General features: G+C 32.7%; 2 protein-coding genes across 3 annotated transcripts; one reads left to right on the top strand and one right to left on the bottom strand.

The window, feature by feature from the left end:
- Nucleotides 1–1051: 1051 nt before the first annotated feature.
- LOC148619774 (methylated-DNA--protein-cysteine methyltransferase-like) lies at nt 1052–11256 on the bottom strand. 2 transcript variants are annotated; one of them, XM_088580014.1, is made up of 4 exons: nt 11140–11256; nt 4633–4806; nt 3607–3758; nt 1052–1473 (listed from the first exon to the last, which is right to left on the bottom strand). In XM_088580014.1, the coding sequence occupies exons 1-4, from the start codon at nt 11220–11222 to the stop codon at nt 1211–1213; spliced, it is 672 nt and encodes a 223-aa protein (XP_088436140.1). In that variant the 5' UTR covers nt 11223–11256; the 3' UTR covers nt 1052–1210. The 2 variants fall into 2 exon arrangements, with proteins under 2 accessions (XP_088436140.1, XP_088436142.1); XM_088580016.1 differs by having other exon boundaries at nt 4633–4802.
- A 215-nt stretch (nt 11257–11471) lies between these two features.
- LOC148619773 (uncharacterized) lies at nt 11472–25937 on the top strand. The gene is made up of 11 exons (XM_088580013.1): nt 11472–12414; nt 13857–14177; nt 14540–14736; nt 15082–15196; nt 15538–15641; nt 17303–17383; nt 18852–18978; nt 20627–20749; nt 21771–21939; nt 22448–23725; nt 25162–25937. The coding sequence occupies exons 1-11, from the start codon at nt 11566–11568 to the stop codon at nt 25788–25790; spliced, it is 3993 nt and encodes a 1330-aa protein (XP_088436139.1). The 5' UTR covers nt 11472–11565; the 3' UTR covers nt 25791–25937.
- The last annotated feature ends 1980 nt before the right edge of the window (nt 25938–27917 follow it).

The following is a 27917-nucleotide window of genomic DNA, read 5'->3' as shown; positions in this document are numbered from 1 at the left end:
AAGGCAAAAATTTAACTAGGTGAGCGATTCAGGCTCCTGGGAGCCTTTTGTTTCATGGCCACTCATTTTATTTTTAACTTGATTTCATAGGATGAGATTTTCTATTCCATTGCCACAACAGAAACACATATTCATTGTAATTGCATGTTATGTGATGCTAAAAATATTATAGTATTTGAAAATAAAATGCTTCACAGGGCACATCTTGACACAACTGCAAAGGTTAAGCCCTGAACAGTTGGTGAAAGTTTAATACAGCTCTGAATTTTTATTGTGATTACACACTTGACACGGATTAAGAATTTGACCAGAATAAATGTGATCCTTCTTGGCCCCAGATTCCTATTTGGTTCCAGTAAAATCAATCACTGTGAGTCTTCCTCTGGTGGTATGAGACCTTGTAATACAATTTCAGAGATACAAATAGAAAAAGAAACAGATATGGTGAAAGGCAACAAATACACTACGTGTAAACTTATAAAAATAGTAAATACAGAGATCACCAAAAGGTCTTCATAAAGTGTAAACACACCTTAAAGTAAGCTCTAAAAGGCCCATAATAGTCAACTTATTGACTGGACATTGGAAAATGCTTGTTGATAGCAATCCAAGACTGAACATTCTGGAAAACTATCATAGACATCCATACACTTTTACACTGGAGTTATATACATTTCATTGTTAAATTCAATGAAAAACCCCTGTGTAGCACCTTATTCTCGAACAAATGGAGCCATAAACTCAAAATCAATACCAACTTTCCTCTTGTGGTATGGAATCTTGTTATAAAATTTTATAAAGATCAACCAATATTGAAGTTATTGCACAAAAACTGTCTATGAATAACCACAACACAGACGACGACAGTGTCATGTCCTTATACATTTAATGAATGTCTTCAATTTCTGATTAGTTTAAATGCTATAACCTAATTTAGGTCTGTTTACGCTGAATAATCTGCGAAGCGGATTATGTTTCAGCGTAAACGGACCATTGCCTTAAATCAAACAGTGTAAATAAAACGTACAATTATCAAAAACATACTAGAATACTACGTATAATGAATTTTATTTGTAGGTATATGATTGAACAAAGTAAAATATTCTTTGGATTGCCCTAGAGTGATTTATTTGTACTTATAAATGCACATTATAGTTTCTTCTGCATCAAGATGGCACACTGAATCTCTCTTTAATTTCAACCACTTGTATCAAGGTATAGCATTTTCATGAGTCAATAACCAATGTTTTACTTTATTTTTATGTCCTCCACTGTAATTTCCAAGTTTACCAGAATGGGAGATAACTCTGTGACAGGGAACAATAATTGAAATAGGGTTTGTTCGCATGGCAAGTCCAGCAGCTCTACAGGCTCGCTCATTTCCACATAAACCTGCAAGGTTTTTATATGATATGGTCTTCCCAAAAGGAACTTTTTCTGTGAGTGTTTTCCATGCTGTTCCACAAAATGAACCTACAATTCAGTTGGTATATTCATTAGTCTTGTGATATAATATTTTTAAGCAATTTAATACTGCGAAAGTACTTTAATTCCCAAAACTTTAAGTTTGTGGATTCCTGAATTCATGGTTTTGAAGTTTTCAATAAACACGACAATGGAAATCTCATTTTCATTTGGAACCAAATTTCATGGTTTAGCCTACCCACTAAAACCACAAAAACTGGTACCCCATGAATAATAGTACTTTCACAGTATAAGCAGGTAAATCCTTGATCATTTAGGCATCCAACAACATTTCAGAATAACTTTTAAAAAATAACAGAGATGAAAAAGAAAAACTTAAATAGCTAGACAACTTATTCAGCATCAATTACATTACTTTAAGCACTGCACCATCTGTGCAATGGTCCCACACAAATTGCTTTGATTGATTGATTGATTATGGTTTTAAGTGTCAGTCTCTGTGAGAATCAGTTAGTGGGTGAAATATTGTATGGAAAACCCTACCTTTTTGAAAGTGAAATTTGACTATTTACATCATCAGAATAAAATTAAGATTTTTCAAATCATTTTGGTAGATTTGAGTTTTAATTTCATTGAAATGCACTGAAAATGAACACTTCAAGGGCAAATTACTTTGTCAAAAACTTTATATTTTTAACATTTTATTGAAAAATGTCTGAACAAATCCGTTGATGTAGTTATCAAATAGTGAAATTAAATTGTCAGATCAATAGGTTTTTGACATGCATATATATTTCTGTTTTTTCCCATTTTGTCTGATTCTTATAAAAACTTACACTTAACATCCTATAGCAAAAATTTCATGCATTTCAGGACAAGAACACAGACCCTGCCTTGTATACTATGACACACTGAGCTTGATTTTTAAAAAATGTGCTAGCTCACAGAAGCAACAACCTGCAGGTAGGTATGTCACCCGACTGTAACAAATAATTTTCACTCTGAGCCAACTAATCCTCACACTATATATTCCCTTAAATACCCAGTGGTTGGCAGTTAAGCAGTGACTACAAATTTAATAGTGAGTTTAATGCTGAGCAATGCATTAAGTTGTAATATTTGCATCCACTTTTTTTTCTGACCTTTGTCAGAACTGTTTCTGCCAAATGAACTACAACACAGCCAGTATGCAATTAATCATGAATATTATTCCAGTGAATCCTTTGGGTAATTTTTTTTATTCTAATTCTAAATAGGCTTCTGGAACAGGGTTATGTTGTAACAAGATTGAAGTCATCACTACAGAAGTTTTATGGTCATCATCATGAACTCATGGATCTTTATGGTGTATCCATCTGCATAATGAAAACTAATTTATTCAACGGGTCATAGTTTTCCTTTCTTCGTTTGTCTACCCCGTATTTGACTTTTTATGAGCAGCTCGGCAGGTGTTTCTAGAAAAGCAGAGGATGCTTACCCTACCGGTGCACCTGGTCCATGCTCCAGTTTTTAGTGGAGTCCCAGTTGCTCATTTGCTTTTGTTACTTTGTATGTATGACTTTAGTTACTTTATGTTCTTGTTGTGTATGTCTGTTTTCCATGTCTGGTCTTTGTCCCTGGATTACATTCTTTTGATTACCGCTATAAGCTTGGTTCCTTTTATTACTCTTTCAAGAGAAGTTTGGGAAACTTTTTGACTATGGCCATTTAATAATACATTTTCTCCCTTAAAAGCAACCACAAATTTCAACTTCACACACTTGTTTACCATTTGACTTCATGAAATAATTAAGTGTAAGTGTTAGTAAGAATCAGGCAAAATGGGAAAAAAACAGAAACATGCATGTCAAAACCCCACCGATCTGACAATGTAACACCACTCAAGAATACTTTCTCTATTTGAAAATACCATTATTTGATCTCTGCATCACTGGCTTTGCTCAGAAATATTTCAATAGAATGTTAGAAAAAACATTTTTGACAGTTATCTGCCCTTGAAATGTTCATTTTCAGTGCATTTCAATTATAACTCAATCTGACGAAATGATATAGAAAAGATTGTCTTTTCCTTTGATTCTGATGGTGCAAATAGTCAAATTATACTATCATAATGATGGGTTTTTATACCATGTTTCACCTACTGCCTGATTCTTACAAAGACTGCTATTTAATGTGCAATACCTTTTGTTAAAATAGAGTGGCAAATAGGAGGGGTCTTCAACTGATCAACTGTTGAATTGAAGTAATGATGAAGCCAATCTACACACAAAAGTGCTGGTTTGTACGTGTAACCATTGTCACTATACAGCTGAGATTTTACCACCACATTTACTCTACAACATAAACAAGCACTGACGCTGATGAAGAAGATGGGATAAGAGAAAACGTATCAGATTTACATTACCAGAGATTCATTTGAAATTATCTTGTGGGTACATTGCCTGCCATTTAACAACAAGTCAAAGTGAAAACAGGAGGAAACATTCATACTATATTGTTAGAAACAAATTTTAAAGGATCGGTCTTAGATTTACCAACTTCCTTGACTCATCTGATAAAATTTCATGGTCAACAGGTCATTTTCAATTGTTGATTTGAGTTATGACTTCTCTAAAAACTAAAAATACTGTAATAAGCTCAGAAAAAAATATTCCCTACTTTACTTGGACTTGAATCCTGTTGAACCTTGATGTTTAACCTTGCAAGATTTTGTACTCTCTCTAAAATTTCATAAATTTACATTAAACCATTTACATGTGTGGAAATGTGCTAACAAGACATACAATTGTCAAACATTTAAGCTGAATTATTTTTCATCATGCACATCTGACGATAATTATCTTTCTTGTACACATCTACGTAAGAGACCTTTAAATTTTCATATAAATTTCATTAAAATCTAAGAGTGGTTAAGGAGGAGTTGCACCTACCAGATGTAAACATGTGAAAACCTTTACAAAATGCTTTAGTTGATTTATTCCCCTTACAGACATAATTATTGTTGCATGCAGCCTGCAGGTATTTGAAAAATAAATCCCATGCAAATCTACATATGATAACTATAATTTTCCTATCAAATTTCATCAAAAATCATTGAACAGCTTATGAGAATGACAGACATACAGATAGACAGACAGTGTGATTCCTATATATACCCACCCCTAATTCTGTTTGCATGGGGGTAACTGATCAATATAAATTCAATACCTAGTATCAGGTGAGAAATACTCATCAGTATCGCCAGCCTGTTTCAGGGAGTGGAGTCCTTTTGGACAGCTAACAACCTCAATATCACCAATAGGGGAAGTTACTGTATAGCTGTTTGTAGGTCCATAGCTGCATTTGATCTTTCCCTGAGGCATTTCTTTAAACTTATCCTGCCTTAGATAAAATGTCAAAATTAATCTTCAAATTGATTACATCAGTGAGAATGTACTAGAAATAGCAAAAATACATATATCACTAGAAGTTGTGTAAAGTTCCAATATATATGCATCTTGGACTTTTATGGCCCTCTTCCATGCATACCCTGGTATATGAATCTGAAAGATTTGATAATATGAGGCAGAGTGGTCAGTTTACCATGTCCTATACAACCTCTGATTCTTAATTTATATACAGACAATATACACAAATACCAGCACCTATATTCATAGTCCCGTAACAGAAGACTTCATAGTTATACAATGTTTTATAATTGGATGTTGTGCATATAATTGTTACAGAGCAAATTGGAATCCAGTAGGATCCGTAATACTCCTAAGCCAAATTGGAATTCTAATTTCAACTGGATTTTAACCAGGAATAATTGAAATTCTTATTTGTCCAAGGACAAATTGGGATATCTCAATTTGCCCTAGGCAGATTCTGGATCCTACTAAATTTCAGTAGGATCTGGAATCACACTAGATTTAATGGTCAGGGGGCTTCTTGATATTATTGAACAATATGAAAGTAAAATATGCTAAATGTTGAATTTTTTGGACATATTATATTAGATGAACTTCATTTCAAACTATTTTCTTTTCTACGAACTATAATTTATTTCATCAAACAACAAAATTTGAATATGAAAAACTAAAAGATAATATATCAGAACACTAATGTCTTATTTATTACATTTTTTTATGTTTTGTTTTGAACATTTTGCGGTGCAAGTGTTTTTGGACCTTAGGCATGAGCATTTTAAGGTTAGACATTTTCTGTTACAGCTGCAAACAGCTGCAGGCTGCCAGTCTGATTTATTTGTTTGTGTTCATCCTGGTCAAGTTTTATTATAGATGTGATTTAAGGTAAATATGTGAGCAAGATTAATCCAATTAAATCTATCACAGAAAACTGATCGCTTTTAAAGAGATAAATGGTTCAAAACCATTTGATAATGAAATACACAAGAAACTTACAAAATCATGAAAAAAGTAATGAAGAAATGAAAACAAAAATTTTAATTAACCATGAGATTGTCGTAAGCACAGAAATTACTTTTTATCTTTATCTTTGAAATATTCAAATTTAAGCCTGTAGGATCTAGAGTTCCCCTAGTGCATATTGGAATTCTAATTTGTCCTAGGAGAAATCAGACTTTCAATTTGCACTGGTTAAGATCCAGGGCAAATTTGAATTCCAACTTGTCCAAGTTGAAAGTAGAATTCCTATTTGCTCTAGAAGGACAGTGGATTGTACTGGATTCCAGTTTGCACTGTAACATAAACATCCAAATACACATGTATAATTATTGTGTAGCTATTAAGTCTCGTATGTTATAGACTACTACTGTATATTCTTAAAGAGTCACACCATTCTAATATTTTATTAACTGTCACAGTTTATGCTATTGACAGTTGAATCAATCTCAAGAAAGATGTAGAATATGAACTTTGAAATAAATTATCAGTCAACTTATGACCTTTTTCAGTGCTAAGCATTAAGTTTATGCTTAACACTGTAGAAGAAGGTCATAAATTGACCGAAAATTTTCTATTCACTTTCAACATCTTTATTGGGATGGTCGTAAAATCCTTTAAATATTCAGGATACCAAACATAAAAAAGAAATGTTCAAATATGAGTACCATATTTTAATGATTAGTACATGCATATAACAATACATATAATAAAAAGACTACAGTTCAGGTTTGTTTTTTAGTTTTCTTACCAAATCAGTGACTCAGAGTATTAAAAATTGTAAAAGATTGATTGTTGGTGTTTAATGCCCGAGCAGCAATATTTCAGCTCTATTCAGGTAATATTTTAAAAGAAGTCTATATTCACAAATGACAACAACCAAAGTAGAAACAACAAGGCAAAAAAATGAATCCATCAAGCCATTAAAAATAACAACAAACTGACTAGAAAAGCTCCTCAAGGCAGTCAATCCATCTAAAGCATCTGGACCTGATTGATATACCAAATTGCATATGCAAAGTATGTGCCACATAAACTGCAACTGGCTTTCAAGTCATATTTCAATGCACTGTAGTCTGTAGACACAGGCTCATTCAATAAGGACTGGCTCACTGCAAACATCTCTTGTGTATTAAAAAAGGGAGACAAACACGCAGTTGAAAACTACAGACCTGTTTCACTAACCACAGTATCAAGCAAATTCTTGGAACATATCATCCGTAGGCATATTTTGAAACGCCTAGAAAAACACAGACTACTAACATCACTAAACCATGGATTCCAATCAGGTTACTCATGCAAGACTCAACTGTTGGCTACCATCAATGACTTCCAGAAAGCCCACAACCCTGGAAGACCAACTGATATTGCCAGCCTAGACTTCTTGAAAGCCTTCGACACAGTACCACACAACAGGCTCCTTTACAAAATTGACTCCTACAGATTCAGAGGAATCACCAATGACTGGTTGCATGTTTCTCACTCAAAGAACAATTAAATTAGTAGTTGAAGGAGAACATTCTGAAGAAGTTGAGACAACTCTGGAGTCCCTCAAGAAACAGTCCTCGGACCAATCTTGTTCCTTTGCCATATCAATGATCTACCAGACTTTGTTAAATCGTCAGTTCAACTATTTGCAGATGACTGCTTGCTATATTGAAAGATCAAAACAGCTGAAGATCATAATATTCTACAAGCTGACCTGGAAAGTCTAGAATGGGGTGAGAATTGGGGTATGAGGTTCAATGCCACGAAGTGTTACACAATGAGCATCCGTAACAAAAGCCAGAGATTTTACACCCTCAACATCCATACCTTGCAACAGGTACAAAACAAGAGGCTCTCAAAGATCCTGGATCGCTCACCTGGCAAATCATGCCTTATTAACTAAGTAAGTTAAGGTATCATGCTTTGTTACCATGTTTGACCAAAAAATTGCTGAAAAGAACATATATTGATGAATGCAGCAAGTTAAAATATGTACTTAAAGCACTGCAAAATGTTGGAAATACCTGCAAAGTGTTTTAAGATCCTCTGGAAAAAATTTGCAGTATTCATTCCAGAAAATTGCAAAAGGGGGTCAGTGGCCCCCTTGACAGTGAAATGGGAGGAGGGGGAGTCATTTTCAGAATAAAGGGGGCCAATGTGACAGTACGATAAGGGGTCATTTTCAGATACTAGTAACAGGAGATATTCAATCAACAAAGAAGTTAGCCTCAGGTTTGTATACACTTTATAGTTACATTTTAGGTGAGAGGTAACAGGTACATACACTTCAAACGAATAAAAAAAAAAAAAAAATAGAATACATTGTTTTTTATTATGGCATTTTTTTATTCACTCTGTAATTCAATTTGATGTTGCAGTTCCTCTTAGAATCTTTCTGTTCTCATCAGAATCGTATCCAACTCGACCAAGGCCCATCAACAATGAAAAGTTTCACAAATTCATCTTCACACATTCGTGTCCCCTGCACACCGCCTGCAGTTCCCCTAAATCGTTTTGACCAAAAAAAGTTTTAAAGTATTCTTATGTTAAATAAGAAACGGTCAAGGCCATTGCTGCTTTTAAATCAGATTTCTTAATCAATGAACACGTCCAGACCAAGAATAATAAAAAAAAAATAAGGAAATTCAGAGATCCACTTATGGAATACTGTGCACCCGCTAGGCCCACATGCCACACTTTATTGCGCCATGCTTAAAAAATTTGCGCCAATGGTGCAAGGGCGCAGCCTGGAATGAACACTGAATTAGGGTAGGGATCCACCTATGTCCTATTGTCTGACCTGTTTTTGGGGGGAGGGCATTAGCCTGTTATATATTTGCTGAGGAAGAACATTAGATGAAGCTAAATCATGGCTATACATCATTTTCATCATGACCATTTCCCCTGCATTTGCAAGTCATTCATCTTATGGTTTAAAATACAGTTATGTATTGTATCCAGTTGGTCAAACAGTCTAAGAGGTGAAAATGTTGGACAAAAAGCAAATGTTGACAGACACAAACTGATGATAACAGCTCACACAGCCTTAAGGCCAAGTGAGCTAAAAACCTGTACCTAAACTTGCAAATACCTGAAGGCCAAAGGTGGTCTACTCTCATACCAAATGGCACTAAGAAAGCTAATTCCACTCTGAGTTTTCTAAATAGGAAGTACTGTCCACAAAACTGTAAAAGACTTGCCTTCATCTCACTAGTAAGATCAACAATGGAATATAGAGTTATGGTGTGGGACTCATTTACAATCTGGGATATAAACAAACTAGAGTATATGGCAAGCTGTTGTGGAATTTATTCTCTATTATTGATATTAATAAACATTCAATACCATGTTAAAAAATCTTATTCTGGATTATGTATGCTGGGAAATATCCAATAAAACAAGAGGCTCCCAGGAGCCTGAACTGCTCACCTGGTTAAATTTTTGCTTTTCAAGGGCAATAACTCTAACAAGACAATTCTGACTCCATGAAGACTTTGGTAGGACTTACCATGAGAATCATTTCATCAATCGAAAGTTTCATTCAATCTATTATAATTTTCAAGATATTGACTAATTTTTTGCCTTTCAAGGGCAATAACTCTTATATGAAGTTGTCTGACAACTTTGATCCATGGAGACTTTTGTATGCATTGTAATAAGAATCATTTCAGCAAATGAAAGTTTCATTCTATCTATCAGTTTTCAAGATAAAGGCTGAAAACTGTAAAAAAAATCATGTTTCACCTCTCAAGGACAATGACCCTTACATGGAGTCATCTGACAACTTTGATCCATGGAGACTTTTGTATGCATTGTAATAAGAATCATTTCAGCAAATGAAAGTTTCATTCTATCTATCAGTTTTCAAGATAAAGGCTGAAAACTGTAAAAAAAAGTCATTTTTCACCTCTCAAGGACAATAACCCTTACATGGAGTCATCTGACAACTTTGATCCCTAGAGACTTTTGTAGGCCTTATAATAAAGATATTTCAGCAATTGAAAGATATTGGCCAAACCTAACGGTTTTGGAGATATATGCAAAAAAACTACTGTACAACCCCTATGTTCTACTTTTAGTAAAGGCGGCCATGTTTTTTAACTGATCAAAAATCCGAACAGTCATTTGTTAATGATACCCTACAAAACAAAAAAAAAACAAAAAAAACAACTTGAATTCTGTACAGTAGTTTTTGAGGAGAAGAATTTTGAAAGGAATAACATCAAAAACAGCAAAAAAACATCCAAAAAGGGCAATAACTCCAACATGGATAAACAGATTTTCACCAAATTTGACCACAGATAGACTTTATCATGCTGAATACTTTTACTAGTGTCAGAATTTAGCTAAACCTAGCAGTTTTGGAGATATATGCAAAAATCAGCCGTCTCACCCAGATGTTCTTATTTTAGTAACGGCATCCATGTTTTTTAACCGATCAAAAATCTAAACTGCCATTTTGTGCAGGATACTCTAAAGAACAGACATGATGAGTTTCATGCAAATCTATTCAGTAGTTTCAGAGGAGAAGCTATTTGAAGAAATTGTTAACGATGATGTGGACGATGACAATGGATGCCAAGTGATGGCAATAGCTCACATGGCCTATGGCCAGGTGAGCTAATAAGCAATTACACTTTTCTGACTACGATTAAACCACCTATAGTGGCACCTTCTTTATTACACATTAATAATTCATCTATTTGATAATATCAATAAATGATTTAATAACTTGTTAATAAATTGTAAAATTTATTGATGTCAATAATTAATTAGTAACATGTTGATAAATTATTTAGTAACATATTGATAAATCAGTTATTGATATTAATATTTATTAACATGTGAGCAAATACAATGTATGTTATATCTATTGATATCAATAAATGATAATTTATTGATATCAATATCAATAAATGATTTATTTATATCAGTTAATAGGTAATAAATTACATGTCTAGCCATAATTAAGAGTAGAGGGAGTGCAGAGAGTGGCGCTTGCCAGAGGGGGCACAGGAGTTGCCAACTACCTTTTTAATGGAAAATTTGTCATTTTCATGTGTAAAATTGACTAAAACTGGCAATTAATGTCCAAGCACCCCCCTTTTTTCGAGAAACCTCAGCTGGCACCCCTCCTTTTCAAGTGTCTGGATCCGGCCCTGTGCTGCCATGTTCGTCACAGGCGACTACAAGTCCATAGACGAAGACTCCACGGACTCCAATAATATTAGTCGTATAATGACCTAAAAGAACGACGCACAAGTCACTCATTTTCTTGCACAAGGTGGCTGAGGGACTACCTGCTATCGGAGCAGGATATTACCTGAAACCAGTTCGGCAAAAACGCCTCATAAGGTCTAAGATATTTGCAAACCGGTTGCTTTTTCTCACAGTCGACGTAAACATACAGATACAGATATAGAAGGTAAGATCTAGAAAAGTTCCGTACGGTTTACGCGGGAATAATGAATAATCATGTTTTAAAATACTGAGCGAAAGAGACAAAACTTTACGTTGATATATAGTATGAAATAATATAAGATTTAAAAATATAGGAGAAATCTGATCATCAGTTCGGTTATGTTATAACATATTTTTAATCCGGATTTATTTTCTGGTTGCTCCATATCCGTGCTCGATTTTAGAATTGTACAGACGATTCGATCAATCATGGCGAACAGGAAATCAACAACATTTGTTTTTAATCGGACGCATTCACGTCTGCCATCAATATGGACCATTCTGGTGGATGATGAATGAATTTATTCCTGGAGGGAGACCAAGAGCTTCATCTGAAAGCGATATTTTAGATGAGCACGTAGTTCAAAATGTAGAAAATCACTCATTGACATTAGATCGTAGACATTTCACTAAAAGTTTTGGTAATCGCTTTCCTGATCAATTTAACTCCGACGAAGACACAGCAAGTAGTGAAAAGGGTTATTCAACTTTACCTCACAAAAGTAAAAGAAGTAAAAAGCCCCTTTTCAAATCTGTGAAAAAAATAGTTGATAAATTTCGCCGCCCTTCTCACAGTAAATTGACAACTGATGACATTGATATGAATGGGGGCAAGGGAGGCTTTAAGACAGAGTCAGAAGACTCATATCACTCAGAACAAGGTTTGACAATTAAAAAAACATCAGACTCAACATCAAGACCTCTTATAACAAGGTCTCAGGTAGTTGCCGTGCCATGGAAGGTTTGTCCCGGGACTGTTGGGATTTACAATCATGGAAATACCTGTTTCATGAATGCTGTTTTACAGTGTTTGAGCAATACTGATGCTGTTACAGAATTTTTCATTACAAAACAATACACCAGCAAACAAGACTTAAAGGGCAAAGGAGGGTTCTCAAAGAAGTTCAGTTCCAGTAAAAGTGAGCTGACTGAACAGTTTGCCTTATTACTAGAACATTTGTGGTCTAGGACATATTCATCTGATACTTCAAGCTCATTTAAGACTACTGTTGGAAAATGCAACAATCAGTACAAGGGCTCAGCACAACATGACGCACAAGAATTTCTGCTTTGGTTATTGGATTACATTAATGAAGAGCTAGCTGTTCATTCAAAAAAGAAAAAGCAGTTTGGAAAGGTTGATAGAACATAAGTCTTAATTTTGCTTTCTTTACAATAAAATTGAGGAAAACCATATTGAATGAAAGAAAGTTTTGTTTCCTTTTCAAATTGAAGTGATATACAATATGAAATCTGCTAACACTTCTGGGGATATATTTAAGCTACATGCATATGTTACACCAATACTGAGAATAAGGACATACACATTTTAGAGTATTTGTAGTGTTCATTTGTTTTCAATGATCAAATGGTTTTAATGACTATTTCATTCAATGTGAAAGTGAAAGGTAGTCAATTGATACAGAAATTTGATTTAATTATTAAGTAAAATTCCTTAAAAAAATCAATTCTTTCTGTATGAAACAGAGATTCTCTGAGAAAGAAATTGTAAAGCCATAAAAAATATATGTCTGCTTACGGTTACATTCTAAACAAAAATGAAGAAGGTAGGTTGGCATTTTCATTTCATTTTTTTTTACACAGTTTTCGTCTTTACTTTAACCAAATCATTAGTCTTGAAGTATAATTTTTAGTTCGGCTTCCTTCATGAAAATTCTAAGAAGGAACCACTGTATTAACTGACTTTTAATAAATTTCAGCACTATAACACTAGTTCACATGACCTTTGCCATGCTGACTTTTTGTTTATGACTGGATGGCCAATAAGCTTTGACAAATGTGAAAATTCCAGTCAGCGCAATTGTCAGAATGATTTTACCAACGTGCACTTCCATTGTTAATTTTAGTTAGTTTTTTTTTTTCCTTCTAGTTTATGGGTAAAATGACTTGAGAGTCAGTTGAGTAACTGTAAACAGACATGCATGCATATTTTTTATGGCCGAACAGTTTTAGGGCATAAAAAAATTAATACCGACATGCTGGGTATTTTTACATTTTAAGTCTGATTTCCCTTGACTTTCATGTACTGCTATATTTTGGTGTAATTTTATGTTGTGTCTATGGTTACACCATAAGATATGTGTATGTAAGCCTTGGCTTAACCTATTGATTGATATATATGTACATGTTTGTACAAAAGTATTATTGTATTTATATTTGTTTGATAAACATTGAAGGGATAAATACATTTACATTTTTGTACATAAATATAACCAAATGCCACAAGGCACCATGCTTCATGAATATTTTACACTAGTCTAGTATTATATTTTCATATGTACATGTAGTTGTCCTGATGCAGTACATTTTGTACAAATACAAAGTATTTTTTAGATTATTCTGAATTATAACTATTAAATTCATAATTACTACTGATTCTGTTTGCCATGACTGAAAGTTCAATATGTGTTTTGTTTGTACGCAATTTACATCGTATAGTTTTATAAATTTTAGATATTTTTGAGTTTTCATTTTACATTTTGTATGCTGAAATAAAAAAAGTATCCACTACCCATAGTATTACGAAATTATAGCTGATGTTTTATTTATGTTTTGTAGGGGAACGATACATCTGATGAAGCTTTAGCAGAAGAAGCACTGAACAACAGTAGTGGTTGCTTTGTTTACAATTTGTTTCAAGCTTTATATAGATCATCACTTCACTGTCCTAAATGTGGTAAAGAGAGTAACACCTTTGAAAGCTACCTATGCCTGTCACTTCCTATTCCACAGAAGACCAAGAAACCTGTTTTTGTAACTATTGTTTATTTGGACGGAAACCCAAGACAGAGAATAGTTGGGATAGAGGTCAACATTCAGGACACAGTGAGAGAACTCAGAGACACTTTAGCTGATAACATGCATGTCCCTGTTACTCAGGTAAAGATGTGACCATTTGTGTCTAATATGCTTCATTCAATAAATTATCCTTAAATGTATTATAGAGTAAGTTGCTTTTGGATTAAATAGGATTGATACTGTCCTTTCTTTGGGAAAAGTCTTCACGAGAGAAAAGTTAAAAACTGTTAATGGGAAATGAGTTACATGTGTTTTTTCCAATCACTGTATCACTGTAAGTTCAGGGAATAAATCTAAGGACTAGTACTGCTTCTTCAAATGTTTTATTGGTAGACCAAATTGTATAAGCATTTATATTTTAAGTCTATTTGTCATCAGTTTTGTAAATTTTTTATTTTGCCAATATATATATATACTATGCATATGTTTTTTTTTTATTTCAGTTAGTTTTATGTCAAATTCAAGATGATGGATTTAGAAGTACCTTCAGTGATGACCAACCAATTACTGATATATCAGATAATGATACAATATATGCATTAGAGACATTGCCGATTCCGGAGTCTGAGTCTACAGAAGAGTCACCCTACCTCCAACTGATTGTAGTCCACACTATCAGGGAATCTGCTCCAATCAAATAGTAATTTTATGTTTCTAATATTTTTGATCACTTACAATCTACTCTTATGGGTGGAGAAAATGTCTCATTTTATGTTGACAGAAATCTCTAGTACTCCTGATAAAAATCCCTACCTGGTATTCTATTTCACTAGGATTACTATGACATTTTTTGTTTATACGAATCATTCTGAAAAAAAGATTTTTTAGATTGCTGAAAATGTTCTTAAGATCACAAAGGTTTGAAAATTCAGGAGTTGTCAATCAATGGAATGCCTGTTTTTGCTGTCATGATACATTTCTTTTTGTATTTATGTTGACGAATATATAAACATGTACATGTATGTCATAAAACATATCTGTTTAGCTTCAGATTTAGTTCACCAAATGTCCTTAAAGTATCACGGGATATTGACTTCAGAATGCTACAAAAAGATATACTTAGACATCTTGGAGGAATCAAAGATGGGCTACTTTCCCAGGTAAGTAGTTGTTTATTCATTCAATGGATGTTATAGCATGTGTCTTTTTTTAGTTGTATCAAAGTTTATAATTTTTTTTCTGCAAAATGTGGAGGATTTTAATATCTTATCAGTATGAATTGTGAACATCTCATAGAGTTGGCTGCATGGTCCAACACCATAATAAATTCTGACTTCTGTCACAGACTAGCATCATAAATTAAAGATGAATAGAGTGGAGATTGGATAAACAATCATTAATTGGTTGACACATGTACAGTGTACAAATGTATACGGTGCATATAAAAAGTTAAATTAATGATTTTAAAAATGTATTACTCTTCCCTTGATTACTCTTGTAGAAATTGGATGCTTTATTCAGATTAAGAGTTGTAGATGGGACTGCAGGAAAAGTCTATCTACATCAAGATGTGGAAATGCCTTTATTGACCGATGTTGTAGACAGGTATGTTGCTTTAAAATTTAAAATAAAATAAGAAATAGATAGTATAAATATATTTTAGGAGTACCATTACATGTATATACTGAAAATTATGTTTCAAAATCTTTATCAAGTGCTGTATGAACCATAAGTCCACCATCCTGAGGGTTGATATGGCATGTGATTCAGATTTTTGCATGTCATGTTCAGTATATCATTCATTTCAACTATTCTTCAAGTGTCTTGAGTAAGGATGCAATATAGTGTAAACAGTATAGGGTTTTAACAGTCACTTATAATCCATACAACATGTATACAAAGAAAATGTATTTTTTATCAAAATTTATTATATAGGTTAATGTGATAAAATACTGACTGGATGTATTGTATCTGTTAATGGAAATGCAGTGATGTAGATAGTGCCTGTCATTTTTGAATTTTTAGCAGAAATGACAAACATTTCTTTTTTGTTTTTCAATAATTTCTTGGTAACTCTAATCTGGCCATCTACAGAACATTTTAAATTACCAAAATGTTGTTTATTCCACCAGGCAATATCTAAAACATGGCAAAGTGCCTGATCTGCTGAGTGAAGTAAAGATGTTTTTGATTAAAATTTTCTTATAGCCATGAGAATTTTTGTTGGAAAATCAGTAAAAATAGAGAAAATACACTATCCATTTTAGATGAAATGAATACGGTAGAGAAATATTAATGATGCTTTGGAAAAAATCAGTGTGATGACACAGACAGAATGTGTACAATGTATATTAACTAACATACACTGTCTTCTTGTTATGATATCACTTCTCCTATAAACATTTATGGAAATCTGAGCAAGAGACATTGATCCTTGTATCAGGTGTTAAAACTTGATATTACTAATAAAGTTTTAAAATTTTAAAAATTTAGTTTTAGTGGAGTCCGAGTTGCTCATTTACTTTTGTTACTTTGTATGTATGATTTTAGTTACTTTATGTTCTTTGTTGTGTATGTCTGTTTTCCATGTCTGGTCTTTGTCCCTGGATTACATTCTTTTGATTACCACTATAACCTTGGTTCCCTTGATTACTCTTGAAACACTATATTATAATTTAATTTCAGATGTAACATGTTTTCTGATTAGATAAAAAATTGTGTCATCATTTCATAGATCAAATTTCGTAATGTGACTGATATCATGAACCCTTTTTGCTCATTTACTTTTTAAATTATAATACTAAAATTAAATTATGATCCCATGGGTCAGAAAATAGTTCCAACTATACTATTCATCACATACAAATGTATATATTATTAAATGGTAATTCTCCTTTTTTGCGGCTACATGAACTCCTTTTATTCAATTTTAAGTGTCAGTCCCTGTAAGAATCAGGCAGTAGGTGAAACATGGTATGAAAAAAAACATCATTTTGATAGTGTAATTTGACTATTTGCACCATCAGAATCAAGGAAAACAGACAAGATATTCTATATCATGCAGGAGCAGTGAGTTACAGTGTCATTGAAATGTACTGAAAATGAACATTTCACAAGCAGATATCTCTGTCAAAAACCTAATTTTTTAAATATTCTATTGAAAAGTTTCTGAGCAAATGCAGTGATGCAGAGATCAAATAATGGACTTTTCAAACAGAGAAAGCAGCCTTGAGTGATAGTTTATTGTCCAATCATTCTCTTTTTAGGGCATTATCCATGTGCAGAGCTGAGTATGGTCCACAGCATATCAAACTTGTAGCTGAATGGGATCCTGCAGTCCAAGCTAGGTAATTATTTTTTTATCCAAATTGACTGAAAAATTTAGTTTACAAAACATTAGGTGGTTATTAATTTCTAAGCCATCTTTTTTTAACTTTTGCAGTGACCGTTCAGTGCAATGAATTATTTTTTGTCATGGAGTCAGTTTTTATATACAATTGTGGCAGGACGGTCTACCTGAGATGTAGTAGGTAGTGAGATTTAAATAGCCAGTTAATTGACTTGGCTAAAGGATTAATTCTTTAGCCGAATCGGTTTGTCGCTGACTTGTCACCGAGCGGTTTAGGGTTCGATCCTCAGTGGCGGAGTATAATTTTGTGAGTCAAATCATGCTCTTCCGTTACATTTGGCACCCAACTAAAAACCCACAGGGTTTGGTTAGCTATTTAGCTAGTGTTAGAGTCGTTCGTGGTATGAAGACTCTTAAGGTAGGGGAAATGTGGCAGGACGGCCTACCTGCGTTGTAGTAGGTAGTGAGATTTAAATAGCCAGTTAATTGACTTGGCTAAAGGATTAATTCTTTAGCTGAATCGGTTTGTCGCTGGCTTGTCACCGAGCGGTTTAGGGTTCGATCCTCAGTGGCGGAGTATAATTTTGTGTCAAATCATGCTCTCCCGTTACACAATAATACCAGTACACTCTTCACAATACGGCAAGAAAGAAGTTTTTATTTCCATTCATCACTATAATATCACATGATCAGCATTATTATACAATAGTTGCTTATGCAGAGGGCATTATCTTGAGAAATCACCACTGCCTAAGGGACAATGAATTTACATGAAACATTGATAATATGTCAAGCCTCAGGCAAGGGCATTATCAATTTTGAAGACATCATCATCACCCAAGGGCAGCCAGTTTATTGATAATCCCTTCTACATGAGAGCTGTTGTGTTTATTCCTTTGAAGAATCTGAAGAGGGCATTATCATATGGTAATGCTCCCCTGACATTTTATCACACATTTATAAATACCACATGGCCATCAATGTTTTAACCAATAAAAACAGCTTATTCTACTCTATGAAATAACATGTGTTTATGGCAGGGTTTATGGTTACTTCATGACTTATGTCAGTTGTTTGCCAAAGTTACTACTGTCTACTAGTCCTATTTATTACATTCGGTATTGATTGAAGGATGGCAAGTTACTTATTTTATAGCCAGTTGAACAAGTGGTTACCATGGATACATTTCATTGATACTATTTTTTTTTACTGGGAATGGACATAATGTTTACCAGTGGTCCTTCCTTGATATAGAGTACAAAAAATGTGGGATTGTCTCAAGAGAATGGTTGTTAAATTATTTTTTGTATATTTATCAACTTTTGTTAAATAAAAACCACAAGTCATTGACACATCCTTAATAAATATCCTGTATATGATTACTATATTTATATTTTGTTTTTGTTTTTAATGTGTTTATCAGCAAAATCAGTTCTTTTAAATTTCGTTTTATTTTGTAACACCAGAGTTGTCATGTCGGAAAACAATACAATTGACGAACACTCCTCTTACCGACGTTTACACCAGAGCATTCAACAGCCATATAAAGTCTCCTTGGAGAACTGTCTACAGCTTTTCACAAAAGAAGAAACTGTGAGTATATGAGTATTTTGTGTATCAGCATTGATATGAAACTTTTAATCACGAGGATAATCTAATAAATTTTCTTTTTTGAAGGATGTTTGAAAATATTTTTTGTGTAGTGGGTCTTTTTCTATGAAGGTTGATTTGCATACGCAGTGGATACCATAAATAGGAAATGTGTGTGTCAGGTTTATTTATGCATGAGATTAGAAGTGATAATAGAACTGTCATGAATATTACCATTAATGAAGCTTGTCCTATTGACACATTTCTTGTAGGTTTTTTATGTTATTAACAAAATGGATTTTGATGAAAAATTGTAGGAATGTTAGGCATCATACTTGTATGTAGATGTTCATTTATTCATTCATTCAATTACGAGAAGGGAGATAATTCAGCGACATACTGTTCTCTCAAAAACTCTTAAAACTCCGCTTGATGGATTTAAATATTTTTTTTCTGCAAGGTTAGGCATCTTATGCATTAAGAAAGATAATTAATGTCTGGTCACTACAAGTGGAGAATATCTAACTTGTGAGTTTTATCAGAATGCAATTTCACTTGAAGTTGTGGTACTCCTACTGTGATATTGCTCACAGTATTTCTAGCTGCTCTTACTATTAATCCATACCATTTGAAAAAAAGTGAAATATATAATTTGTCTGCTGCTAAGATGTTGAAACATAATTAAGCATTACATGTAATCTAGTCTTGCTAGGTTGTGGTTATAAGCCTTGTTAATTGTAAAAATAGTGAGAATTTTTTGGACATGCAATACTTTAAAAATGTATTTATGGCTAGCCAAAGTGGGCAAAAATCAATATTTTGTAATATTAGAAAATGAATTTTTAATATTACAAAATAATTTTTTTAATATGTATTTAAAAAGTTTTTTTAATATTAGAAATTCATTTTGTGATACATGTATTAAAAATTCATTTTCTAATATTAAAAATTCCTGATTTAGTAATATTATAAAATGTCACACATTTTGTAATATTACAACTTGAATTTGTAATATTAGAAAATGAATTTGTAATATTAGAAAATCAGTCACATTTTTTAATTTTACGAAATGATTTTCAAAAATAAAAAAATCACAACTGAATACGACAAATCCATTTTCTTATATTAGAAAATCAATTTCTTGTATTGAAAAATATTTTTTAATATTAGAAATCTAATTTGTAATATTATAAATTCATTTTCTAATACTAAAAATTCGTTTTCTAATATTACAAATTCCTGATTTAATAATATTATAAAATATGACACATTTTGTGATATTACAAATTGAATTTGTAATATTAGAAAATCAGTTATATTTTTTAATAATACAAAATGATTTTCTAATATTAAAAAATCATCATTGAATAAGACGAATCCATTTTCTAATATTAGGAAATCAATTTCTAATATTCAAAAATAGTTTTTTAATATTAGAAATTCAATTGAATTTTTAATATTAAAAAAGTGTTTTGTGATATAAGAAATCTAATTTGTAATATTAGAAAATGAATTTGTAATATTAAAAAATCATTTTTTAATATTAGAAAATGCTCATTTTTGTCCACTTTGGCTTGCCATATGTATTCGGGTAAGTAACCTTTTAGAAAGACCTGGCACTGAAATATATGTTGACATTGTTTTTTTACAGTTAAGTGGAGAGGATGCATGGAACTGCCCACATTGTCACAAAAACCGGCAAGCTGCCACCAAAACACTAGGATTGTGGTCTGTGCCCAATATTCTAGTCATACACCTAAAGAGATTTAGACAGGTTTGTTAGTGCTTTCTGCCAGAAATGCCTAATTTCAGTGTTCAATCCTCCTGACAAATCATTTGATTTATTGGGAAATTTTTGCATAGTTTTTTTTCTTTTATTTTTGCTGTTACAGAAGTAAAAAGCAAAATAATAAAAGTGGCGTTCGCCCTATAGTGATCACTCTGTCCATCCATCCGTCCGTCCGTCCGTCCGTTACAAATCGTGTTCGATCTGTAACTTTTTTTGTCTTTTGAGGTAGGCTTTCAATATTTGCATGTGGGTAGATCACCTAAAGACGATATGTTGCGTACCCTAGTTATTGGCCCATGGACCTTGAGGTCTATTTTTTTGTGTTTTTATGTTACTTAGAATATAGCAAAAATTTAAACACATGCAAAAAAAGAAGCTGATATATGGTAATAGCAAAAAGACTTTATATGGTGAAATTCAACAAATGCACCACCATATGACCTAAATTCAAACAGGAAGTTTGACAGTCCTTGAAAAAAAATGTTTGTAATTATTTAGTATCAGTTCATTAATTTGAAAGTCTCAACATTATGTCATTCGGGACTTTCACAGGAGATATGGACTCATAATTTCTTTGGATATCTCAAATTATAATCTTATTTTATTCTAGTGTCTTGAAATTAGTTTTTTATTAGTTTTTTTTATCTGTTTTAGTTACAGCTTGTATTTCCCAAATTTCTACATTCTTGTTCCAAAAGAAACTCTTACAGTGTTTTGATTGGATACTAATTTTGACTCCACTTTCTTAATTTCATTATCCACTTTAATACACACTGGTCTACCATTGACAGAGATATGGTCTCATATCCCCACTCTTATGCATGTAAAATAAAAACATGTTTCTTTTTCATTTAATTTCCAACATTGGTACTTTTAAATTGCAAAAAAAACCCAAAACTTGACTTCTCAAAAATAGGTTTTTTGACTTTTTGGAATGGAAATTAATCAAATGTAAAATGCTACATTTGTATTTTTGTATATGTTGTTATTTCCATGAAAATTTAAGGTTGGTTTACGGAGAAACAAATTGAAGACACTGGTAGATTTCCCTATTAGAGGTATGGATATGTCAGACCACATTCTGCATCGAAATCACATGAGTGGTGATCCTGAGATTTATGATCTATATGGCGTGTGTAACCACTATGGTGATATGCAGGGAGGCCATTATACCGGTAAGATAATAAGAATAGTGTAGTCAATTATATTACGTCCAATTTTTTTAATTAAAATTGTGTTTTTGAACAGTTCTGAAAATGATCAAATCAAAGGAACCAAGATTCTAGTGGAAATCGAAAGAAAATAATCCCGGCACAAAGACCAGACATGGAAAACAGAAACACACAACAAAGAACATAAAATAACCAAAATAAGTCCTATACTGATGATGAAATCTTAATTGTGCCTTAATAAAAATGTTTAATTTTACACCACAAACCAAATTTTTGCAACTATATCTGCATGAACAAAGAAAAACTGATGAGGATTTTTGTAGAAAACTTTTAAAAAATCACTTTGAAAAAGATTCAGTAAAAAACCACTAGATTTTCAGAAGTTTACCTGTATTTAGAGTACCTGTCTCTACTGACAGATTTTACTTTCTCCAGTTTCATTACAGTTTTCAAGAAAAACACTGCAAGTTATCTTTTTTATAACTGTTCTTCTACCATTTGTATATTTCAGCCTTCTGTAAAAATCCTTTGGATGAAAAATGGTACGAATTTGATGATTCAAAGGTTAAACCCATGAGTGAAGCTGAGGTTAAAACATCATCAGCCTACCTACTGTTCTATCAAAAACGAGGCTTCAGTTCTCACATTCTTGAAGGTCTACAAAATAAGACTCACTGGGTTTTCAAATTGAATCCAAATTTACTAACAGTTAGTGCTAGTGATGTTGAGAATAGGAGAGACAAAAGTTCACAGAATGAATCTTTGGCCATTCAGACTCTTAATTATGAAGAAAGTGGTGGATTGTTTTCTAGACAGGGTAGTGACAGAAGTGACATGTCATCCAAAAGTGAGGACAAATCTCATTCATTATGTACTGTTGTGGATAAGCCTCCTGCTCATGGCGGGGCCACAGGTCATGTGTCATCAAAACTTGTACATAACTCATCTTCAGGGCATACTGTTACTCCAGAAGTGTTACAAAATGCTCTTTCTCTAACATCTAAGTCACAAAACACAATACACAAACATGTAGCAAACAGTTTACAAGGACAATATAAAGCAGACACAATTGATGCATCATTGGATGTTAATCTGAAAGTTAAACTACCTCCAAGTTCAGTTTTAAAACCTGCAAACTTGATTGTTGACAGTAATGAAAAACCTCCATCAGGAAGAACAAAAAGCTTGTATGATCGTCAGAATGCACCCAAGTCTGTTAAGGCAGAAAGAACAGGATCTTCTCCACCAGAACTACCTGCTAAAACATATTTAGATAATTACTCTAGTTCAAATGTAAGTAAAAAAATCAAAGATGCTCAACAAAAGGTTCCTGTTGACACAAGAAATTTTCCAGTAAGTAAGGAAAACAGGAATGGTATTGAATACCTAAGACAAGGTACTGTTCAGCAAAACAAATATGAAGAGCTTGATTCACGAATAAATGGCAAAGAACAAACACACCGACAAGGAGCTGTTCAGCAAACTAGACATGATGAAGTTGACTCTAGGTATAATGTCCAAGATCCTTCTCCTCAACAGTCAAGGAGACATATATCTACAAACTGGTCTACACCGCAACCTCCTCGTAAGAATGCATCTTCTTCATCTTCATTATCATCGCAGTCAAAGACTCCTTTTAAAAGACAGAATTCTATTCCTGCAAGAAGAAGTAGTAGCTCCACTAGGAACTACACTCGACTCCCATCTTCAAGGTCTGAGGAAGATTTGACTGTACAGAGTAATTTTCAGTCACAAAATAATTATTATGATAGCCAAGGGAAAGGTTATGGTAAGTTTTTGGGAATGAGTAAGTAATATGTATTTTCCTATTTTATCTGTTTATTAACTAGAGTAATTGTTACAAAATTAACAAGAGATTCATTCTAGTACAAATTCAAAGAGAAGCTTGCTAGACATATGCCTCCCTTCTTACGATTGAAATTAATTTTTCACAAATTATACTTCAAAACACTGTGTGCATTGCTGTGCATAGTGGTTCAATTTGGTAGTGCCCTATCTAACCATTGAGGAATGTACCGTTAAAGGCAAAAAAAAAAAAAAAAAAAATAGCAAAGCTATGTACAGAGAAAGGTCATGGGCTTTTCAAGTCAATGGTTCAATTGAGGAAAATGAAAAGTCCTCCATAAAGTGCCATTGAAAAGGGTTAAGGTCCCAGATGACAGTCAAAAGTGCCAAAACAACACTAAAATTTAACATGATACTTACTGTAGTGAAATTTACAAAAAAACTGTTCATTAAATTATTCTAGTTTATATATTAAATAAGGAAAAACATTGAAGAAGTACAAAAATTATGGTTGAATATTGGTATGACATTTTAACTTTTAAGTTTTTTTTTTTTATTTTGCATATACTTTTTGTGGCAGTGGAAATATTGGGATTGAGTTTTGTAAATACAGTAGATATGGCCGCTTCTAAAAATTGAGCTGTCCAAGGATTTATAATTTTATTCTGAAAGTGCATATTATGGTACTTTATTTACAATACTGAAATGCAAATAAATTCGAGCAAAGTTGATGAACTCTCAAACATAAAAGATGATAGTAACATTTTGTAACCTGGGATATTTAATAACATGCAATGCACGTAACGTGCATAATTTAAATAAAACATTTCCTGCAAAGTAAACTAACTTGATAATTATGAATTATGCAATTGTTTGAATCACAGTTTAATTCAATATTCAAAGTTAAGATCTCTCTATTCAGAATATAGATGTTCTAGTCTCATTATACTAAAATCCAATCTATAAATTTCCTCTCTAAATCATAAACTTCTAAACCAAAATGAATTTGGTTCATGGTTTAGGAATCTTTATATAATTACCTGAAAGACGGCATGTAACTCTTCTGACCTACATGTGACTAACTAGTGGACATCAAATATTGACCAATTCCATTTAAATACCAGTGAAGTGCGGGTGCTCATGCAGATAGTTTTAGCTAATGAACGCATATATCATTAAATATAGTCTGTCTATAAATTAAAGTCTGTTTCTTTATACTGTCCCGTCAAATTTGTCAATATGATAGAATGAATAAATGAATGAATGGATGGATGTATGAATGAATGAATGATTAAAGTTTATCATGCAAATCAACCCGGTGACATTTTCAAGATGTCAAAATTATTAGATTGATCCCTTTTTAAGAAATGAATTTTATTTTTCCTACCATCTGTTTCAGTGTTTTGATTTCTTTTTCAGATCCTGTTGTTCCTGCAAATAAAGGTGTACATGATATTATAAACTCATACAACACAATGTCTAAGAGGGCTACTAGTCAGAATAAGCCCCCAATTGCATGTAGTGATAGACCAAGTGATAAACCTACAAATGGGCTGAGCAGTGACAGAGAGGTGCAGAACCATAGACATAGTGAGAGGTCCTCGAGAAATGATACATATAAAAGAAGTGTTAGTTACCAAAATGCAAAAAATAACTGGGAACAGAATGGGCAGATTGACCGTCAGTTTGTGTCTAAATCAAACGATGACTTTTATGAGGAAAAAAGACGACAACAAACCCAAAGAGCCACTCAACCCCAATCACAACCCAAATATAGTTCAGAACATTCAAGGACCTGTCATGATGAAATTTTCATAGATAATAGAATGCCAAAGTCAAAAACTGATGATAATATATCATATAACAATACTCCAGGGTCTAGGAAGCCTTTCTGTGCTCCAAGTCATTCTGACTCGTCTTCATTTACAGAAGACAACATGAAACGGTATAGACCCCACAAACATTTTTATGTCCCACCAAAAGCTAGGGTAAAGTCATTTAAAAAAGAAAAATTGTACTCCCCGTGTAAAAAAGAATCTGCAGTATGATATTTAAATGTAGAAAAATCTGATTTTAAAATGACACTAAAATAAGTAGAAACCTTTGGATATTCAATGTGAATTATTTCCTAAGAGCAGAGAGATTGGAATGAATGATTACACATTTCATCATATAGACCTATAGAGCAACTTAATAACAAAAATAGAAATATGTAGCCTTTTTGGTGTTGTATCACATATTACAGAATTTGCATGATTTTTACAAAGACTGCTACTGAATAGCATTAGTGTCTTATGGAAAGGCTTCCCACATTTGGTCTGAAATATTTGTAATAAAGTGATAGGAATTTGGACCAAACTTAGGGCTGAAGACCTTTAGTTAAACTGGTCTCATCACTACCAGAAGGAATAGATTTAGTTTGTTAGATGATAATAAGATTTTCCCCTCCTATCAATTAAAAATTTTATTCCACCTCATAAAATTTCTTTTTTTCAATGATGAAGTTATTTTTTGTAGAACAATTACCAAAAATTAGTTATCATACCTCCCTTCAAGATATTTTCATCTTGGCTCCCTTATGACAATGTCTCTGTCCAGTAATGGCAAGAACCTATATGGTGTATATATTTATATATCTTGATGACTGGTCTTTTAATTAAAGTATTTGACTGTTAAATGGCAAATCTACCTCTTTTGGTTAAAATTGAATAAATAGTATTCCTATAAATGAAATAATAAAGTGCCGATATATATATTCTGTTAGGGCTATTCCAGAAAAAAAAAAAACAATAGGTGGAGGTTGGAAGGAACATCAATGTAACTATTGGTTGTCTGTTCAAATTTCTATTTCATTGCCATTTTCCACTAGAAGGAATGATTTTGAAAATTTTCATTTTAAAAATCTTTGCTGCCTCTTGATGGGTCAATTTTTAAATGCTGTATGTGACGTAATATAAATGGGGCATATGTTGTGAACAGTTTTGGTTGCTGTACCATTTTAACTTTTTACAGGATTGTTGTACAAGTAGATGTATATCTGGCATGACAATGTGTGCAACTTTATGATTATTCTGGAATAGCCCTAAAAAGAGTTTTACTAGTACCGTATATAGGAAATAAGACAAGTGCTAATGGCTAATTTTATGTAGCATCTGAACCTCAAATAGTTCTAAAGAATTCATGAAGAAATAATAATTATTATATAGCAGTGTTTTATCAAATGTTCACAGTGTTATAAATTTCGATAATTCACATTGAAATGAATTTGGTAATCTCATTCTCACACTTTCTCCCACCAAAACTTTGAATACAGTCTGCCAATCACAGAATTTTAAAATTCATATTAAAAATATCTATCAGTTATGAAGAAAATCTATATAATAAATAGGATAATCAATTGGTTATCATGAATAACCAAAATATGATCACTCGTCCCAAGAATGCTTGAGGATTTAACTCGTGCACGGAACTAGTTCCAAACACTCCTTAAATTTAGGCATTCTTCGGCATTCATGATGATATTTTTGTTATTCACTCTTACCAATTTATTATCCTATTAATGTTTTTGACTTGTTACATGTGTATGTACAGAGTGTTGATTTAGGGCAGGTACTTATTTTGACTCGTGTGTTGTGTATATTTATAGATAGAAAAATGTATATTGGTAGATTTATAAATAGTCAACTGTAATTGATGAGATTTGGTGCAATTAATTTTTGATTTGCAGTCTGGTTAAAATGTGATCATTGATTAATATGTTATACTTTATTGAAAACCTTATATAGTTACATAGGCAATTTTTACATTCACTAACACTCCGGAAAAGTTCTGTATTAAAATTGAGATCAGCTGGGATCAACAGGTGTAAGACAAAGGACATTGCATTGGGAGCCAAGGGAACAAATACTAGAATGGATCACTGCAAGGAACTTTAAAATGAAAGTATTTCAAATATTTTTATCTTTGGAGACAAATTTCCACAACTAAAACTGTCCTTGTAACCTTCGTATCTGATATCCTTTCATTGTCTAGTATGAAGCCATAAACAAGTTTCCACCAGATTCAATGTTAATGGTGACCATGAAAATCATCTATTAGTCCAAGATCTTATTTTAACCAGTTTGTGTATTTTGTAAATACATGTAGATATTCTAGATTGATGTAAACTTTCTTGC

This window comes from Perna viridis, chromosome 4, assembly GCF_037379345.1.
Source record: "Perna viridis isolate PV_CMFRI_1.1 ecotype Kerala chromosome 4, ASM3737934v1, whole genome shotgun sequence".
NCBI classification, from domain to species: domain Eukaryota; kingdom Metazoa; phylum Mollusca; class Bivalvia; order Mytilida; family Mytilidae; genus Perna; species Perna viridis.
This window is presented reverse-complemented; position numbering and strand designations above follow the sequence as displayed.

Bases quoted from the DNA above. Each gene is read 5' to 3' on its own strand.
- LOC148619773 (XM_088580013.1), top strand. From the start codon at position 11,566: ATGATGAATGAATTTATTCCTGGAGGGAGACCAAGAGCTTCATCTGAA. The intron at 17,384-18,851 runs GTAATTATTTTT...TTGTAACACCAG, and splicing joins GATCCTGCAGTCCAAGCTAG to AGTTGTCATGTCGGAAAACA. The intron at 18,979-20,626 runs GTGAGTATATGA...GTTTTTTTACAG, and splicing joins TTTTCACAAAAGAAGAAACT to TTAAGTGGAGAGGATGCATG.
- LOC148619774 (XM_088580014.1), bottom strand. From the start codon at position 11,222: ATGTTTACGTCGACTGTGAGAAAAAGCAACCGGTTTGCAAATATCTTA. The intron at 3,759-4,632 runs GTATTGAATTTA...TTTATGTTGTAG, and splicing joins TATTTCTCACCTGATACTAG to AGTAAATGTGGTGGTAAAAT. The intron at 1,474-3,606 runs GTATTGCACATT...ACTGAATTGTAG, and splicing joins CCACTCTATTTTAACAAAAG to GTTCATTTTGTGGAACAGCA.